General features: G+C 41.9%; 1 protein-coding gene across 1 annotated transcript; it reads right to left on the bottom strand.

The window, feature by feature from the left end:
• On the bottom strand, positions 5,618-6,118 carry LOC109226223 (14.7 kDa ribonuclease H-like protein). The gene has a single exon (XM_019391017.1). The coding sequence runs from the start codon at positions 6,116-6,118 to the stop codon at positions 5,618-5,620; it is 501 nt and encodes a 166-aa protein (XP_019246562.1).

The following is a 12,193-nucleotide window of genomic DNA, read 5'->3' as shown; positions in this document are numbered from 1 at the left end:
TGAGTAGGTTCCTCCCTCGTTTCTTTAGAAAGAGAGTGTTGTCAATCTTTCCTCTTGCAAAGCCATTTTCCAGTAGGAATTTTGACAACCTTTCATACCAAGCCCTGGGAGCCTGTTTTAAAACTTATCCAGTTTAAACATATGATCAGGATGCTCGTGGCATTCAAAACTAGAAGGATGCTTGACATAGACTTCATCTTTCACATATCCATTTAGAAATGCACTTTTGACATCCATTTGGAACAGTGTGAACTCCATATGAGATGCAAAGGCAATCAGAATTCTAATGGCTTCCATTCAGCTACAGTGGCGAATGTTTCATTATAATCAATCCCTTCTTCCTTATTGTAGCCTTGAACCACAAGCCTTGCCTTGTTTCTTGTTGTATTTCCAAACTCATCAAGTTTGTTTCTGAATACCCACCTAGTTCCTATAATGGTTCGATCAGCAGGTCGAGGAACCGGGTGCCATACCTTGTTCCTTTCAAATTGGTGCAGCTCCTCTTGCATAGCTGTGATCCAGTCTACATCTTTCAGCGCTTGTTTTATATTTTTGGGCTCTATTTGGGAAAGAAAATGTTACACCCCATGTTTTCGTACGTGAAAGTGCGCCATAAATAAATTAATGGAAGCTCGGAAATGAGATGTTACATCCCGCATTTTTGAACGTTAAAGTTTTGTCGTAAGTTAATCGATGCAGGTTTGGGAATGAGACTATTTTGGAACTATAAGCATTATGCTATTTCAAACACGTGATGAGTATTATCCTTGAAGGAGAGAAGGTAAGCAAATAGAAGAAAATGAGTTTCGTCGAAGTTTGGAAATCTGGAATAAAATATGGTCCAAGTTATAATGCCCCGTATTTATGGACTAGTGCCACACAAGTACTACATGACCATGATAGTAAGGTGTATAAGGTATGTAAAATTGAGTAGAATTTTAAGTAAGTTGAGATAATTTTTAATTATGTGGGTAATTAATTAATTATTGGATAATGGGAGATTACCTAGTTAATTAAGGAATTACTTGGTAATTAATTAAAGAATTGGATAAAGTTAGACCTTCCACATGTGGCAGCAAGCCACCCCCAAGAATTGTGACTCTTTAAGTCATTAGATTAAGTGGAAAAATTTGAGATGTGGGAGTTGGCAAGTCTTAAGAACGTTAGTCACACACATTTTAATAAAGGAGGGCCATTTTAAGTCTTAAGAACGTAGGTACATATCCATTTTAATAAAGGAGGGCCATTTTAAGTCCTAAGAACATTAAAGTCACATATTCAATCTTAAGAATATGAGAGTCATATATCAGAACGTGAGATTGGCCAATTATAATGGAGTACGGTGCAATCTTTCTCAAGACTATCATACAGATTTTTCCCTACTCCAATCTTGTCGTTACGTGTTGTCGCAATTGACGTGTGTAAGAGGGATTGTCAAGAGAATCGACTCAGGTATGTCAAGGCTATCCCTTCTTTCCTATTGGCATGATCTAAACAACACGATCGAAATGAGCAAATGCACAACTTCCATAAATGACTCTATTCATAGAAGTATTAGAGTTGCCTATGTTCTTGAATTCCCATGTGTCTTATTATTACATCTTCAGTTCATGGGTCTCAGATTAATACATATGTTGAAAAAGTTTACTTCATGATATTACTCAAAGGCATAATGGTCTTATGGCATGCCGAGAGATTTTATTGACATAATTCTCATGTATTCCATTCGTTTATACATGTACATTGACCCATGACCAGATGGCATTATATACGCATATATATGTATGTATATTATATGTATGTGGGATATGGGAAAAGGTTAAGGCATTATATACGCACCTCCACCTGATCAACCGGTATATGTTGATGATTTTGCCCACAGTGGCCGAGATGATATGATGGGATGCCCTCAGAGGCTTGAGGATATTATGAACACATGTACTTATGCACGACATGATATTCATATGCATATGCATGACACTATAAGTATTTCATGATTTAGAGAGTTGTCCAGACTTACAGGTTGAGTCATGTACTCTATATTCTTCCACGTCTTTTATGTACTTATTTATGTGCCTTACATACTCGGTACATTATTCGTACTGACGTCGCTTTTGCCTGGAAACGCTGCGTTTCATGCTCGCTAGTCCCGATAGACAGGTCGAGAGTTATCCAAGTAGGCTATCAGCTCAGCAGAAGATGTTGGTGTGCTCCATTTGCTCCGAAGTTGCTTGTTTGGTCAGTAAGATTTAGACACGTATTGTTTCGTATGGCGGGGCTCTGTCCCAACCTTTATGATAAGTATGTACTCTTAGAGGCTTGTGGACAGATTTCATGTATACAGATGCTTGTATGGCCTTACCGGCCTATGTTTCGAGTTTACAAATGATAATATTGGCCTTATAGGCCCGTATGTCACACTTATAATTTTTTTATATATCAGGTTGGGTCGTCCTATATTGAGTATTTCCCCTATGTCTATTCTGGCTAGCCCATGACGGCCCGTTTGGCCCATTTGCCAATGAAAGTACAGTAAGAAAGAGATGTTATGTTGGTAGTCGGTTAAGTAAGGTACTGGATGTTGATACCCAATTTTTCCCTATGTATTTTTCGAACCCAAAATACTTGCAAAATAGCATATTTGTGCATATATAAGCACACCCATGAGTTTTGATATTTTCGATGATTTTTTAAACTAATTTATTGCCTATTTTTATACCATAAAATCCAATAATTATTCCCAAAATTTGCCATTTTGGTGAACGATTTATTTTATTCTCATATTTACTTCAAAACATAGCTAACATGATTTTTTCATATTTTTACAAATTCATTTGGTATTTTTAAAACTAAATTGCAATACTAGCCTCTTTAAAGATTCAATTGTAATTATATTTATAAAATTGACTCCAGTAGTTTTAATTTGATAATTATGTATCATTAATCATTTTATCACATTTGATTTATTTCCAAAAATTATTTTGCTATTTTTTATAAATTAAAACAAGGGAAAAATGGCTATTTAAGAGTTAGCCCTTTGCATTTCAATTTTAGCCCGAAATTAACCTCAATCTTAAGCCCAAATCAGATCCAAAATTCCCTACCCAATTTCTTAATTAACCCGACCCACGACCCGTTTATTTTTACCCGCCCGACTCCCTTTTGATCCAGGCCGTTGATCAAAATGATCAACGGCCACATTTCCTCCTTACCATTTTAATTCCCAAACAACTCTAACCCTATCCCCATTCTCCAAATTCGCCGCCTCTGGTTCCTCTCATCTCTCTCGAACCCTCTCAACCTCTGAAACCCTAATATCCACCTACCTCTAGAATCCATGGCTATCTAGCTATGGACAACCTCTACCCACCATCTCCTGCTCTCACACGCTTGCTCATTGAAGATTCGAGGCTAGACCTCGAAGGTCTTCATCCAGACCCTGGCTGGTTCGAGTTTCTTTGGCCGTTTCCGGCTTTGCTTCGGCATATCTCAGCCTCTCGAGCCTGGATTCGACTTTGCTAGCTCAGAACCATTCTCGAGACTTCCATGCCTTCTCGTCCTTTTGGGTTCTCAGAAACCCTAGCCTAATCGAGGTTCCTTTTTCGCTTATTCGTCTAGATCTATGCTAGATCTACGCTGTGTGTGCCATTTTAGAGTTTTTCCCCAATTTCCCTTTTCAAAACTGTTCGAATCCTATTTTTTAGGGTTTTCTGAAAATGGTTTCTAAATGTTTCTGATTCTTTTACTCTTTTTATGTGTGTTCATGCTCGTTGTTTTATTCCTTGTTATGTTCAAGCCTACTCTTGTGTTTCTTACCGGATCTTTTACGGAGATTCTTTTACCTCTTTTGTTCACATGTTAGCCTAGGTTATTGACTCGCTTTTGCACATGTGTTTAAGCTCATGCTTTGATTTTGTTTCGGAGTTCTGTTGATCATGCTCTTGCCTACCTTCGTCTTAAAACTCGTAATTTCCTCTTACTTCTGTTTGTGCATATCTGCCTATCTCTGTGACTTTGAACGATTCCCTCACCTCCGACTCCATGTGAAACCCTAAGATTTGGGGGGCTCACTTTTCTTTGAAGTGAAAGACACTAGGGTTTCACTCTGAAACCCTAGGTTTATAGACTCATGACGAGTCTGTAATCGAACTTGTGAACTTATTTGCCTATGATTATGGAAAAAAACTATCGTTGTTCTTTTTTGTTTTGAACTGCATGCTTATATATAAGCTTCCCTTTCAAAGTTTTATTTTCGAAATTCCTTTAATCAGGCTAAGAAATTCGTCACTAATTTCTCTTGATTGAACCTCTTTTACCTTACTGATGTTTTCCTTAAATAATTGATCCTGTATCTTCTGTGATTTTGTACCAACGTTTGATCATTCTGTGCCTTCACCTACTCGTACTTTAACTTGAGACGTCCTCCTTGTCGCCTCGTTAAAAACCTTCCCGAGAAAACCCAATTGGGACAAAGAGTACGACTAGGAGAACATTTTTTCTTAAAAGTTAAAGTACTTGAGGTGGGTGATGTTCCAGTTGTTTGGAAGTGGTTTTCCATCCATCGTTTCCAGTTCGACTGACCCTTTGTTTGTTGTTACCGTGATTTTGTAAAGGCCGTTGCAATTTGTTCCCAGTTCGCCTTCTCGAAGGTCCTTGCTTGCCTGTGTTTTGGCCTTGAGTACATAGTCCCCGAATTTGAGTGGTCTGACTTTAGCTTTTTTGTTGTAGTAGTGTTCTGCCTGTTGTTTTTGGGTGATCATCCTTATATAACCCATATCTCTTCGTTCTTCGGCTTCGTCAAAGTCTTGCTTTCTGCTTTCGTCGTTTCTTGACCCGCTCTCCTGGGAGTATCTCAGGCTTGGTTCTTCGACCTCGACTGGTATTACTGCATCAGTCCCATAGACTAACGAGTAGGGTGTTTCTCCTGTGCTCGGTTTTGGCGTTGTACGGTATGCCCATTGCACTTCCGGCAGTAGTTCCGGCCATAGCCCCTTGGCGTTCTCGAGCTTTTTCTTCATGATGTTCAATATGATTTGTTAGAGGATTTCGCTTGTCCATTGCCTGCGGGATGGTACCAAATGGAGATTATTCTTTTGATATGCCATTTCTCGAAGAACTCGACGATCTTTTTCCCTGTAAATTGGGGTCCGTTATCACAACTGATTTCTTTGGGGAGGCCGAAGCGGCACACAATATTCTTCCATATGAAGGCGATCACTTCTTGCTCGCGTATCTGGGCGAATGCTCTTGCTTCTACCCACTTAGAGAAATAGTCAGCTAAAACCAAAAAAATCTTATGTTACCTCGCTCTGTTGGGAGGGGGCCGACGATGTCCATCCCTCATTTGATGAAAGGCCATGGCGAGGTGACTGAGTGGAGGTGCTCACCTGCTTGGTGGATCATGGGGGCGTATTTTTGGCATTGCTCGCATTTTCTAACGAAGTCAGCGGCCTCTTTTTTCATGGTGGGCCAGTAATAGCCTGCTCGTATGAGACATCTAACCAGAGCCCGATTGCCAGAATGTGCTCCGTAGTGTCCTTCATGGACTTTTTCTGGAATGCGCCGTGTCTGGTTCGAGGCCGCTTGCATTCGAAGCTTCTTAGCTTCTTTTTTATCATCAGAGCACGTCGTCCTGCAAGTATGCAACAATATGATTGCGCCAGTCCCAAGTTAGGTTTATGTTTTTGGTAGCTGCCGCTAGTTTGGCAAGGCCGTCTGCTTCGATATTTTGTGCTCGAGGGATCTGGTCGAGTTGGCACTCGTCGAATTCAGGTAGCAGCCTGCAGATCTTGGCCTGATACTTCTGTAACCTTTGCTCTTTAATTTGGAAAGTCCTTGTGACTTGGTTGACCACGAGCTGAGAGTCGCAGCGTAAGATGACCCGTCTTGCTCCGTACTTGAGTGCCAGTCTTAATCCTGCAATCACTGCCTCGTACTCGGCCTCATTGTTAGTCATGTCCGGACATCTAATGGACTGGCGAATTACTTCGCCTGTCGGGACCTCGAGCATGAGACCCAGTCCGGACCCTGATGCATTAGATGCGCCATCGGTGTACAAAATCCATAGATCTTGTATCAGAGGAGAGGTGTTGACAGCTTCTCTTTGGACTTCAGGCATTATTTTTGCACTAAAGTCGGCGACGAAGTCAGCTAGTACTGCGACTTTATCGCGGTTCGCGGTTGATATGTGATATCATGTTCGCTTAACTCTCTGACCCATTTGGCCAGTCTGCCCGACATTTCAGGCTTATGCAAAATACTTCTTAAGGGAAAAGTCGTGACTACCGAGATGGGGTGGCATTGAAAGTAAGGTCTAAGCTTCCGTGAAGCTACGACCAAGGCCAGAGCTAGTTTTTCGAGGTGGGGGTACCTCATTTCGACGTCGACTAAAGTTTTGCTAATGTAATAGATGGGAGATTGATTACCTTTATTTTCTCGGACCAAGACTGCACTCACCGCCACTTCTGATACTGCCAGATAGACGAGAAGGCGCTCTCCAAGTTTGGCTTTGGAAAGCAGTGGGGGCGACGATAGGTAGGCCTTTAGTTCTTTCAGGGCGTCGACGCATTCGGCGGTCCATTGGAGGTCGTTGTCTTTTTTTAGTATGCCAAAGAACTTATGGCACCTGTCGAAGGACCGCGAGATGAATCTCGACAGGGCGACTATGTTGCCGGTCAACCTTTGAACCTGCTTTTTGTTGGTTAAGTTCTCTGGTATCCCTTCTATAGCTTTGATTTGGTCGGGGTTGACCTCGATACCTCATTATGACACTAAGAAACCCTAGAATTTCCCTGAGGTCACGCCGAATGCACATTTCTCAGGATTCAATTTTATTCTGTATCGCCCGAATATGTCGAAAACTTCTTTTAGGTGGTCGATGTGTTCCTCTTTCCTTTTGGACTTGACCAACACATCATCTATATAGACTTCCATGGTTTTGCCGAGTTAATCTTTGAACATCTTTGTCACCAACCTTTGATACGTCGCCCCGTATTTTTTAATCCGAAAGGCATCACCCTATAGCTATACGATCCTTAGTGGGTGACGAAGGTGGTATTCTCCAGATCTTCCTCCCCCATGAGGATCTAGTTATAGCCCTAGTACGCGTCTAGGAAGCTTAGCAGCTCGTGCCCGGCCGTTGCATCAAGGAGCTGGTCAATGTGAGGAAGCGGAAATGAGTCTTTTGGGCAGGCTTTGTTTAGATCTGTGAAGTCCACGCACATCCGCCATTTTCCGTTCTTCGTTTTCACCATGACCACGTTGGCGACCCATTGGGGGTATTTTGACTCTCTGATGGAGCTGTTTGCTAACAACTTTTTAACCTCTTCGCGGACTGCGTCGTTTATGGAGGAATTGAACTTCTGCCTAATTTGTCTAATCGGGGGGTAGAATGGGTCAATGTTCAGCTTGTGGGTCGCTATCTCCTTTGGGATACCTGGCATGTCTGCATGGGAAAAAGCAAACAAGTCTGCGTTACTGTTTAAGAATTGATGGGATTTACCTAGTTCTTGAAGCTTGTGGTCGATGTAAGCTTTCCTGCTGTGGTCGTTATCATCAAGTTGGACGGGGTCGAGATCTTCTACAGTTGATCTTGTGGCTTCTACGATTTTGGGGTCTTTGATCACGTCCTTCTTCTCATCACCGCTCAACCTCGAACCCATTGATTGCTATGCTTCTTTAGCTTTATCCTTCATCTGTTGGGTGTATGTGCAATCCTGGGCGATGCGATAGCATTCCCGGGAAGTGCGTTGTTCTTCTCGAACGCTGTGTACTCCCCATGGGGTGGGAAATTTGATGATTTGGTACAAGCTGGAGGGAATGGCCTTCATGGCGTGTATCCAAGGCCGACCTATTATGTGTTGTACACCATGTCCTGGTCCGTAATGTGGAATGTGGTTTCCAGGGTGACGCCACCGGCCAGGACGTGGACTGTGATTTCTCCGGAGGTTCGCTCAACTGCATTGTTAAAATCGGTTAGTGTGATGCAGCGTGGCACTATCTTATCCTCGAGTCTCATCTGTGAAAGTACTCGAGGGTGGATAATGCAAGCGCCGCTCCTATCGTCCACTATAATTCGTCTCATATCTGTATCTAATATGCATAAAGTGATAACAAGAGCATCATAGTAAGGAAAAACCAAACTGTTGGTATCAGACTTATCACAGATGATACTTTCTTCGAGTTCGTCATACCGCTCGTGAGTGATCGATCAATTGAGTTTGTGGGTGGTGGTAACTTCACGCTATTGATCGAAGCGTCGTCACCCCCTCCGATGATCATTTGAATGGTTCGAGTCGGAGAAAGTGGTTTTGGTGGGCCCCGGTGCTGTTCACATCATCGAGCGAAGTTGGCTCTTCCTCGGTCGCTCATCAGCTCTTTCAAGTGCCCTTGGTGAAGCATGTTCACGACCTCTTGCCTCAGGGCGATACAATGCTCGGTTTTGTGACCCCGTTCCTGATGGAATTCGTAGAGGGCGTTTGACTTTCTAGTGCTCGGATCAGACCCCATCTTCTGCGGCCACTTCACTTTTGGGCCGAGCTTCTCCAGTGCATAGACTATTTCTGAGGGAGAAACACAGAAATTGTGAGCAGATAGTAAGGGAGGCATACCTCTCTCGTTTCAGTAAGTCCCTGTTCGCGGCCTAGATGGGCCTTTGTCGTGACGGGAAGGCGGCATGAGGGCGCCTCTGATGTAAGGTTGATGTCTTTCTCGGTTGGGTCGGGGGCCTGCTAGATCTCTTCTGTTGTTGTTTCTTCGATCCTTTCTGGACTCGGCTTGTACCGAGGTCAGCCGTTGGGTTGGTCCATTTAGATCGTCTTCGTTAGCTCGAACTTCGGCTCAATAGGCATTGTGTATTTTGTCCCAAGTGGTTGGGGGATATTTCATAAGCCGGCTCAGTAGCTTTTTGGTCGCCTTTGAACCGCTTCTGTTCAGCCCGTTCTGGAAGGATGCCACGGCAATTCCTTTCGATACGTTTGCTAAGGTCATCCTTACGCGGTTAAATTGAGCAAGGAAGTCCCTCAGCCCCTCTCCGGGTGATTGTTTGATGGCAAATATATCATTTACTCTTGCCTCCGCCTTCTTGGCTCTGGCATGGGCCGTTAAGAACCTGTAGGCCATTTCCTCAAATATTTCAATTGAACGCGCAGGCAGTTGTGAATACCAAGCTAACGCACCCCCGGTAAGGGTTTCGCCAAACTTTTTCAATAAGATGGAGGGTACTTTCTCTTTGGCGACGTCGTTGCCTTTTACTGCGGTGACATAGTGAGTCACATGATCCTCAAAGTCTGTCGTGCCGTCGTATATTGTTAGGTACGGAGGCATTTTGAAGGTTTTAGGTGTGGTATATGGTGCGGCTTCGTCACTGTACGGTTGCTCGACGAACCGGCCAGCGTCTCTTTTTGGCAAGAGTTTTAGGGCGCCCGGTATTTTGTCTACCCTTTCTTGGTGCTCTTTCATTTGATATCAGAGCGTTTTGTTTTCGTTTTCCATCTCTTCTATTTTTCTCAAGATGGATACGAGGGCGTCGTTACCTGCATCATTAACATTGTGAGTGATACCTGCTGCGAGCGGAGGGGGGCCGTGTTGTTCGACTGTTGTTGGTGCAACGCAGGTTCTTGTGCCCTCTCCGATTGTCTTTTGAGCGAGTTTGTCAAAGATGCTGGTCAGCGCATTCGTTAGCCAAGCCTCGAGCAATTTTTTCACCGTCGGTGGTACTTCTTTCGTTGTGGACGTGGGGGCTCCTTTATCGTGGGATGTTGTGATGCTACCATGAGGAGGGGTGAGCCGTTCCACCTAGGAGAGGTGTTTGGTGTCGTATCCTCACCCTCCGTTTCGGAGACCTCGTTGATGGTGTTAAGGAGGTTGGCGGTGAGGTCGGCTACTGCCTTCCTCCTTTCTTCTCCATTACCTGCCATGTTAAGGGTTTTGCGTTTTTTTTTTTGGTTGATCATAGATCCAGAAGAGACTAAAATTTTAACTAGAAAATCCCCACAGACGGCGCCAAATTGTTTGACCAAAAAATAATTATCTTTGGCTAAACTAATTAATCGATATTCAAGGGGGTAATTTTAGTTAAATATAATAACTTTAGGTTTAAGATAAGCGATGTGGGAGATATAGAAATGGATGAGGCAGATTTAATGCACTGTGTATTGAATGCTTCGGATGCAATAACGTGTTAGAAGTGTTAAATATTAAATAGCAATAAATGGAACTCAATATAAATAAAGAGGAAGATTCACCCAATATTGAATAAGGTGGATGATTCCTTCCTCTAACAATAATGAGTGACAAGTAACTATAAGAATATTGAAGACTTTCTCGGATCTGGTGGCAATGACAAGGAATAATCCAAAAAGACGAATCTCTTTAGAAAGATATTCTTTGTATTTCTCTAGAGAGCTTCCTTTTCAAAAGAGTTCTTATCACCTAGAATATTACATGCCCTTTGTCATATCTCTCATTCCTTTTTATATGGGACATCCCCCAAAGGACCCTAAAAGTACAAATACAGAGAATATTCAATGGAATATTCTCTCTAGGATCCCAATACATAACTAGCCGCTACTACTACTTCGTGATACTCGATCTGGGTCGTGACTAACTGCTCAGCGACGTGTTCTGTCGATTATTGGTTGTCCTCGGCCAAATTGCTCATGATAATTATGAATAACTCCTGATAATCGCCTCTTCGTGCTGACTTTCCTTAGTCGGACACTAATTGCAATTTACAAGTCACAATCAGCATCCAACTTGGCGATTCATAAGTCGCATTCAACAGTTGAGATTGCATACACTTCGTATTCACTAAACGCGATTTGTAAGTCCCATTTTATCAATTAGTAAATGCGATTCACAAGTCACATTCAATAAATTCTAATTTTGAAGTCGTATTCAGTAAATGGGGTTTACAAGTCCAATTTAATATAGGACCTCAACTGAGGTTTACAAGTCGTATTTCAGTCGTATTCGTGAATGTACGAGTACTCGAAATCAGCAGAGGTACTTGGAACCTCTACACAAGTTTTCGAAACCTCATTACTTTACCACGTGTATTTGGTACCTATCCGTGCTCAACACGAATACTTGAAACTTCAGCACAGATATTCGGTACCTACTCATACTTGATAAGGGTACGTAAAACCTCAACACGGATACCCGATTTTAATTAGTTTGTTTATAAGCATTCCAAACTCATTAATATATCATATTCCAAGTAAACAACATCAACAACGTGGCTTTAAGTTTGGTGAGTGTAGCTAATCTTTATCCAATCAATCAAATAAATTTGAGCAAATTGTGTCATGACCCTCAACCTATGGGTTATGACAGCTCTACTTGCAGTGTGTTTTGCTTTTGCTCTTCTCCTTGTATAAGCAAATCGAGAAACAATTGGAAAACCAAGAAAAGATAGAGGGTGTGTTTGGTATGAAGGAAAACATTTTCGGAAAATATTTTTTTAATTTTTTCATATTTGGTTGGCTTAAATGTTTTGAGAATCATGAACTCATTTTTCTCTAATTGGAGGAAAATATTTTCCCTATCAAGGGAAGGGAAAATATTTTTTCAAAACTTTTTTCCAACCTTCCTCCCATTCCCCATCCCCATCAAACCCCACCAACTCACTCCCATGCCCCATTCCCACCCCACCCTCGCCCTACCCCCACCCCCTCCCACACCCTAAATAAAATAGTACTTTCTTTTCAAGTTATAGATAGAGTTTTTTTTTTCATTTCAACAAATAAGTATTTTCTTTTCATGATATAAAAAAAGTATTTTTTTCACTTTAACAAAAAAAATACTTTCTTTTCATGATGCAGAAAAAATATTTTCTTTCAGTTCAACAAAATGAGTACTTTATTTTCATGTTGTAGAAATATTACTTTATTTTCATGTTGCACTCAACTGGACAGTGCAATGTGATTCAGCAATTTTGGAATTACTCTTATATAATAACTAAGAGGATTGATGCAGTAGGACGCATGCAGGATATCACAAGGAGCACAATGGTACAGGTACATGGTCATGGGACAGTGCTGAACAAGGAACAAAGGAAAAATGGCTTAAAATGCAAGTACTGGGCAACGGCTATGAAATATAAGAGAATGATGATCCCAAATTGGACCAAAACAGTAACTTTGGATCTTCATTTTGTAGGGCTAGTTTTTAGTTTCAATATTAGATCAAATGT

Source organism: Nicotiana attenuata, chromosome 5 (assembly GCF_001879085.1).
Source record: "Nicotiana attenuata strain UT chromosome 5, NIATTr2, whole genome shotgun sequence".
NCBI classification, from domain to species: domain Eukaryota; kingdom Viridiplantae; phylum Streptophyta; class Magnoliopsida; order Solanales; family Solanaceae; genus Nicotiana; species Nicotiana attenuata.
This window is presented reverse-complemented; position numbering and strand designations above follow the sequence as displayed.